The sequence below is a fragment of the Alosa sapidissima genome, chromosome 21 (assembly GCF_018492685.1).
Source record: "Alosa sapidissima isolate fAloSap1 chromosome 21, fAloSap1.pri, whole genome shotgun sequence".
Lineage (NCBI taxonomy): Eukaryota > Metazoa > Chordata > Actinopteri > Clupeiformes > Clupeidae > Alosa > Alosa sapidissima.
In genome coordinates, this window is record NC_055977.1 from 10295279 (window position 1) to 10303958 (window position 8680).

The 8680-nt window shown below is 40.7% G+C and overlaps 1 protein-coding gene across 2 annotated transcripts in view; it reads right to left on the bottom strand.

Annotated features, from left to right (window-relative positions):
- Nucleotides 1-7656, bottom strand: part of triqk (triple QxxK/R motif containing) — a 19710-nt gene extending 12054 nt beyond the window's left edge. The window contains exons 1-2 of one of the 2 annotated variants that reach the window (XM_042077228.1): nucleotides 7536-7656; nucleotides 3639-3704 (exon numbers count right to left, since the gene is read on the bottom strand). In XM_042077228.1, the coding sequence (XP_041933162.1) occupies nucleotides 3639-3699 (61 nt within the window). In that variant the 5' untranslated portion in view covers nucleotides 3700-3704; nucleotides 7536-7656. Of the gene's footprint in view, nucleotides 1-3638; nucleotides 3710-7535 lie in introns of both variants that reach the window. The other variant, XM_042077229.1, reaches the window with a different exon arrangement.
- Between the last annotated feature and the right edge of the window lie 1024 nt (nucleotides 7657-8680).

Below are 8680 nucleotides of genomic sequence, written 5' to 3' on the forward strand. Positions count from 1 at the left end.
CCCATTTTCCTCCAGTTTTCAGATTATCTGATGGTTATTTATTCCCTTGCATCCATACTTATTGACTATGCATTTGTCATGATTTTCAAGGATTTTTAAGGCTTCCCAAACTGATAGGCTACAGTGTTTGTGGACGCAGATCGGATTTGATCCGGAACTCCGTATCGAATCCGATTCGGTGTAGTGTAGTAGAGGCCTAAAATGCCTACTACAAACCTGTGTGTTTTTGCTAGGGTTGAAGTTATCCCTCCGGATCGTCCTCATACTCTCATCCCGTACTGCAGGATCAACAGGGAATGAATGAAAGCTTATTTGCTTATTGTATCGTGAATTTGTGCATTGCAGCACACAACAATGGAGTGCTGAATTTCGTACCTTTTGATAGGCAAGTCGCAGTTCTTTTACTGTAAACACACTGATTGTACACGTATGAAAACACCAAAACCTGTATCCCGCTCTAGCTGTCAAACGCTGCAACCAGGAAGTATTCTGCACCGAGCAAATACCACATACAGCTGTTTGAGTCAACCAATAACAAAAATAATATCAATGCTTCCCTGTAGTGACATTATTTCACCAGTATCTCTGCAGTTAGTTAGTTAGTTATTATAAAGTCCTCATTCCCCATTCAAGAGAGCTTTAGAGAGAAGGCCAACCTTGGTTTATTAATCAGCATTAGATGTGATACCTGTGGCAATTATGCACCTATAGAGGACTGTGGGGCCCCTTCAGTGAAAGCATGGCCGCTGCATTGTCTTTTGGATGGGCACAAAAGAAACGCCTCCGTACGCGGTCACATTGTGCACTCCACTGGCAACACATGGAGAATCTTCCAATGGTGCTGCGGGTGTCCTTTCAGACACGGCACAGCCGATTTCACTTCAAAGGGCCCCTGTCTCTCCTCGCCCACCACCGAACTCACTTACCATCTTTTTTCCATGCTCCTGTTCATCCCCACTTAGCAGCTAGCTCAGCAAATCACCGCAGTGGAGAGGGACTGCGCTCATATTTGCCTCACAGAAAACAATCCATTTCCATTATGATCGACACAGAAAACTTGAGCTTTGTCCACACACCACCTCACAGCCATGAGTTCACCTTCCTAAATATGACTTCAGAACAAACCACCTGAACACCACACAGAAAATGAAACGCTGATAACTTTAACGCCTAACACAGTTCAACATTCAATGCCATTCCTGTATGCCATTTAGAATATACAGCTTCCTTTCCCACTAAGACAACTACAGTGAGAAAAAAAAAGAGTCGAGGCTTACAGGGCAAAACGCAAGTCTGATTTACAATGAAGATCAGTCTAGGATTTCTTTTTTCACCCAGTCGATCTTTTAAGACTCAGAGCCATGGGTGCGAATGTCAGGCCTTGTTATTTGTCTTTGGTGGTAAACTGAGATGTCCTTTAGCTTAAGGACTGACCCCGTGTGACAGACAGACCTATGGGAACTGTTATGCCGAATTAAAACAGAAAACACAAAACCCCAAATCTGAGTGATGTGTGATTTGGGAAGACAGCACAAATCTGCCCCACTGAGCCCTAGGGCTGTGGGTAAAGGTTGGTGACAGCTCCCCTCTTCTGCGGCCAGGGCCAGCAGACACCATGTACCAACAAGGACCCCCAGAGCCAGCCGCCAATCACTGACATGTAGCCTACCACCAGAGTGGCACCAGACCAGGTCACCACAACACAGGCATTTGACCCCTGTCTCTTACATCACGTCAACAAGGGGGAAAAAAGTTTCTCCAAATCAGAAGAGCGAAACTATGGAAATATTTTAACATGTTAAAGCCTGTGTGTGTGTGTGTATGTCAAAAAGACATACACATTTACACAGCACAGCCTAAAATGCATGCAAATAAATAAGAGAGAACTGAAAAGAACACTTTGACGGCTTGTTTTTCCAGGCCGGATAATTGTCTCACACCACTAAAGAGCATCTCTCCACTTCTCTACCTCTTCTCTCCCCCTTCATCCCTCTTTCTCTCTAACTCACTCTCTCCATCTCTCCTTTCAGTTGATCATAACTCAGGCACAATGACCACACACACACACACACACACACCAGCCTTTCAAGTGAGCCTGCAGTCCATTACGAGGTGTAATGATAGTATTTAAGGACGGTGTGTCAACTGCAGGCCTCTGATGAGGTCTGACATCACAAAAGCTTCGCTTGTGAAATGCCCAAACCTGACAGCATATAAATTACACTCCCATTACTTTTTTTTCAGATGGGGAGGTGCATTCTTTTCTTTTAAAAAGACAAAAAAAATGCTATGTGCTATTTTGGGCTTTTTTTGTTAAACAGTGATTCGCTCAAATTGACTGTTTCAGACTCTTTTGAGGGAAAACAGAGAGATTTGAGAGCATGTGGGCGACTTCATTGTCTGGGGGAACTGTACTGTCTGGCATAATGTACAGTATATGCCAGAAAATCAATCAGATGTGTGTGGTATGACTGCATGATTTAGTGAACACAGCAGGGGGTGGGCTCATTGTTTCATGTGTATGAGCTGACAGATAGAACACACAACAAAGTGTAAGGGAGAACATCCGTATGGAACTGTCCACATGGTCAGACACCAGGATTGGGTAATCAGGGGAAATTCACATGGTTGTAATAATAGGTTGCACATGAGTTGCTATCACACAGCATTGTCACCATTCCCTCAATCACAAGATCACAAGATTAAAAGGAACCAGAGAAAATAGAGCAGTCTCTGAGCAAATCTATTCTTAATGTTTGTTAGACAACAACTCAAATGTTCGAAAATCATGCTTATATAAGCCTGCCAACTTACTAAACTACTGCTAAACTCACACTTCTATTGACCAAATTCCAGGTGTACAATCACAATACCATGATAACAAGATTGAAGTTGTCAGGCATGTGACTGAGTTCCACGGTTCCCTTGTAATGTCACTGGCAACTAACCTTTTCTCAGTCACACGGCAAACCCTATTAAGAGAACACACACGCACAGACACACACACACACACACACACACACACACACACAAACACAGACACAGACACAGACACACACACACACACACAGACACACACACACACACACACACAGACACACACACACACAGACATACACACAGCTCAGACAGAATGAATGAGAAGCATGACTTGGTTAGACGTTTCTGATGGTTAAATAAAGACAAAACGGAAAAAAAGGAGAACAAAACTTCAAAAGTAGAAATGATGACAATGAACATCAGAAACTACACAGCAGGATTCTTCACGATTAAGGGAACGATAATTAGAGCTGAAGACCGCAGTATTGCATTTGCTTTTCAAGGTTAATCAGTTTGAAGGTCTAACATCTTGTGACACTGAGTCACATAGAAAAAAAAATCCAATTAAGTGAGTGACCCATCCCTTAGCCAACACTCAAAGCCCTCTCTTTGACTTTCTTATCTGGCCACAGCATTTTCCAGAAGCATAGCGGTTATTAATTACGCTAACAAGCATATTCACAGCAAAAGTCAGGTGAAAATCCTTGGCTACAAGCAGTGCAATACTCTTACGAATGAAACTTTAATGAACTCGGCATACACTTTCTGAATTTCTGACCCCCAGGAAAGAGGCACAGTCCACCAGAGTTAAAACTTACCGATCTGTTTGCGGTACTGATCGACCGGCAGCTTAGCAGTGCTTGCATCCTTCTTCCCCATGTTTCCTCACCAAGAGAAGACACAAACGGAACAAGAGTAAATAAAACATGCCTTCTAGGCAGGCCAGAGTGCAGCTGGGCCAAAGTCTAGATAGTCTAGTTGGAGTGAGTGTAGAGGTAAATTATGGAGAGGCTGTCTGAGTTCAGGTAACAATAGAGTTTCTAAGTTCAGATGTACACATGCCTTTATGTTATGCCTTTAGTTTATTTCTAACTAGACATTTTGATTACAATTCATGCAATTGTATCATTTACCATATCTTAGTTCACTTTACTTTTCTTTTCTACCATTTTTATCTACTATTCAAAAATAATTATACGACTACGACTACTACTACGACTACTACTACGACTACTACTACGACTACGACTACTACTACTACTACGACTACTACTACTACTACTACTACTAATAATAATAATAATAATAATAATAAATTCTATACTGGTAATATTATTTCCCAGTGTGATGCAAAATTTGATGAGATATTTTGATTTACAAGGCATACATCTGAGAATATACGGATCATATATGAAGTATGCATGTGATATTAAGGATGGAAAACATCACTGCACTTAAAAGCAAAAAAAAGAAAGATGGTGAGCATATAATCCCAAGAGAGGCGAGGAGCTTCAGTGAATTTAATCACTCCGGTGCATTATTGAGGTGTGCTTGAAAATCCACTCATGCCTTCAAGCGGGCATAAAACCTCCTCAGTGGTCAATCTTTTGGACATTTAAATTCCTTTAGTCAGAATACGATTTCATGCCTCAGCACCAACCAGCAAATTGCTTAGAGTTGAACAATCCATTTACAGGCTTCTGAGTACCCTCATTATCATGGGGCTATTTGTTGAGAGATTATTTGTCTGTTGATATGTCTTTCCCCTACAGAAGTCCAGAAAAACATCATCCGGTTGATACATTTGAAAGACACTTGAAAGTCAAGAACACTCTGCTAAACCTTGGTCAAATCAAGGCAAAAGCAATACTATGGCCATCTTATGGAAAAGTTATAAGATATCAATATTTAGCTTTATCTACATCACTGGTAACACAAAATCAATTCATTCCAGTCTATAGGCCTAGCACTCTGCAAACTTTTAAGATATTTCAAGGCCTCTGATAAAGGCCTGACTGACCGAAACGTCAGTTCAATACATTGGATGCACCGTGAAGGAAGCAGAGTTGCGCTTTTCTTTCCCCACTCTCCGAACATATTTCAAGGTGAAAGAAATAATCTCAAATGTTGCAAACTAGTGCTGATGAAAACAAATAAAATCTTATCCAGAAGGAACAAAGATGGATCTCAGTGTCCTTGAAGGCAACGTATCGCTCACCATGCACAACAGTCTAGAATAATCGAAGGATGCTGTAGTTGAGGAGGATTCCTACGTATTCTGATATTGAATAGTCGATTTTATGATTCACACTGTATGTTATGTTTTTATGGTTTATATTTTGGGTCATCATACTTGAGATTTCAAGGAAAGACTACCGGTATGTGATCATGTCTTAATAAACTGATTATACTTTGTTTATGCCATAACTTTTCCACATCACATCAAGTATCCAGTGGGCCAATGAGAGCAGCCTTAGCAATCTACGCTATCAGCTTGTTCTCTTTTCACCTTACACTATTTATTTTCTTATTAGTCCAGCATTCTTTATGACAAATAACTGTCCAGTATATATCTGGATAGCAGTATCCAAATAAATGAATTACTGCTTAAATTTGATGTCTCTCTTATTGATATGACTCTGATTATACTGTGATGTGTCTCTTGCACATTAATGAACCTGTACTGTGTAATTTATTAATCTTCTTCCCCTGTGGTCTTTCAGTTATTCCGTGCACATGTGCCTCTTATTAATCCACCACATTTCATGAAAAATGCACAACGCAGCGTAGGAAATATCAAGCCTTAGAGCAATTTCTCCTTTTAAAAAAGCAGCTTGCTTGTGATGCAGGCTTGCTAGTCCCATGCAGTATTCACCTCCACACCTCTGTGGACGCGCACCTCTCTCAATGCTAAGCAGCCTTCCTGCCTTCCTGCCTGCCTGTCTGTGGTCTAGCTGTCGGGCATGCTGATGCCCTGCTGGTCTTGAGAGATAGGTTTATGAGTCAGAAGTGAGGCGGGTCAGCGGGGCGCTGCTTGATTTCTCTCGGAGAGAATAGGTCAGAGGGGTTTAAACATCATCAGAAACACAGCCGTGCCCTTTGGCTCACTCCAGCTTTTTCCCCAATCTTCAACAAAAGCAGCACTATTGATTGAGAATAGTATTGCGAGGAACAAGGCTAGAATCTTAATAAGACAGGCTCTCTTTGCCACAGATAAAATAACAAGCTGATACATGATACACACAAAAGACCTCTCTGTGGTTAAACCTATGGATATGTGTAGAAACCATCTGGTACCTGCCATCTCAACTGAACCTTTTGGAGTTAAGGGTAACATTTTGATCTGACTGTTTAAGGCAGCATTTGTGTGATTAGCTAAAATCATGTAAATACTAAAATAGGTCCTTATTGGCTTGGGTTGCAATCTGTAGTAGCCATTACAAAATATTCAGCAAAAGACAAGCTGATTTGAAGCACGGGATTCTGTGATTACTGGAGTGGTGGCAATTATGAATAATATCACTCCTCTCTGCAGAGTTTCATGTGTTGTATATCAATTTCCTTTCTTTGAATATTATTAACTTTTAAGTGAAAGCTATTCTTACCGAATTCTTAAAAGAATGATTAAGATATGTCAGAGAAGACAAAAATGACACAAAATAATTTAGTGACCTTATGTTTTCATAACACCATGTTGTCATTCCGAAATATAGTTCACTGAAGAAGAAGGAAGAGAACACTGAAGTAGATTATGGAAACTACATCTTCTGCTATCAGTCACTGCTAGCATGTGACATTGTTCAGAAAATGTCATGATGAATAGCCATGTGCACTGGCAAGTAAAGACATCATCAGAACATATGATTAGGCTATACATGCCATTAAAACTAATATTTTAGATTTTAAAGTTAAGTGCATCTCTCGAATTAGGCGAACAATGCCAAATGAATAGGCCTATTAATTCCCTTCCCTGTAGCCTATGGGTGCACATGGACTAGGCCTAGTCACTCTAAGCCAAGACAAATATTGCAACATTATGGGGAAAACAGATTGTTATTCCAGTTGCACTTTTTTCATCACTCATATACCTTTGCTGTGTTCATTTCATGTAACTTATTTGTTTAGGCTAGAATATGGCTACAACACTAGACTAGGCTATTCATGGAATTCCATAACCAAATGCATTTAATTTTCTATATGGCTAATGCATTGTTTCACCTGTTTGCTCATTTGGGGGTAGCCTAATGCATGGCCTAAATACTACATGAGAGCTCCTCCAAATGCAACCTGTATTATTATAGCTTAGATTGCATTCCAACAACAAAAAAAAGATTCCAGTTAACTTATGGGAAAATAGCGTCATGCATAATGCATGTTTGAATGACATTTCTGTACTCTGGAGCACTTTGAGCAATATCAGTACTAACATGCCAACACATCACATCCCGAGCTGACTTCCTGCACTGCCGTATTTTCTCAGACAGGCAAACGAAGCACCCAGTCAGAAAGGAGTTATTGAGCAACTGACCAATGGTAGGCTACATTCCAAGGCGGAACTTGCAGTAGAGGGAATAGTCACAATCAACACGGAATAACTGCATGCAGAATAAGGTTCTGTCTTGTTTTTTGGAATAAGTAATCTGTCCATGTTGGAGCCTGCTCAATGTTCCGGCGTTCAAAGGTAAGTTAATCGGTTAAAATATGCATCAACTTACCATACAAGACAGGGCAGAACAGCCAGCGAAATACTATGCTGTCGGGCTTCCTTTTACAGACGACGGTGCTCAAACACAAGTCTCTCTCAACCAATCAGTGTGAAGCTTCCGCCCACCGCCTTTGACGGGAGTCGGGTCAAATTCAAAGGTAAACCCGGGCAAATGTGGAAGCTGTCAAACTTGCAGGCCACTTTTTCTGAGGTCTGGCCGTCCCACAGACCTGCGTGTTTGTTTTCATTGAAAAATACCTTTCAATCGGTCCCTAAATGTATGCTTTTTATTCACATGAAAGTAAAATGTGCAATATACTGTATATAGACAAAGTGCAGATGCAGCATCATTTTTTGGTGGAACAGTCGCTTAAAACACCTCTCAGTGTCATCAATCTTCAAAGTGGCAGTAACAAGAGAGAGACAGCGCTCTTTGGGGAGGCTATTTCTGTCTCTCCATTTCCTTTCTCTACCATTTTTTTTATCGCTTAGCCGTGATTTACATTTCTTTTGTTTACTGTGTTGAATTTCTGTTTCCGTAATTGCATTCGGGCTTATTGCTGCCTGGGGCAACATGCGGATTATGGAGTGGCTTGCCACTGCTTGTAACTTATTGAAGTTTAAAATGATTTTCTGGTCTCCCGTGGGCAGCCGATTTGTGAGCAGCACAGCAGTAACTAATAGATGTAATCTGCTTATAATGGTGCCTGTATAATGCGTTATTTACTCTGTGGAGGACATCAATATCAGGCACTTTAACATGGCTTCTGATGTGAGTGTTGTACTGTGTACATTTGTCAGTTTTGTGTGTGTCTGCTGGTCTTTGAAATAATGCCCAAAAGTGAAGCACTTTCATCAAAGAGTGTCACAATTTCATGTAGGCTATGTGTCAGATAGAATGCCTAGACATTAGACAAAGAAGTGAGAAAACTTGTGAATATTCAGAGTTTTATAAATACATTTTGACATTGCATGTGCACACAAAGACAATAGCAAGATTTCAGCAAGAGAGCCTACATATCCAATATTCAAATAAAGCAAGGCCACACAACGGAGAGCCAGAATGCTTCCTTATCATTCCGTTTTGCATAATTAATTTCCCTTTCATTAGAATGCAGAAGCTAAGCGCGCTGTGGTTCTGATAAATACAAAGAG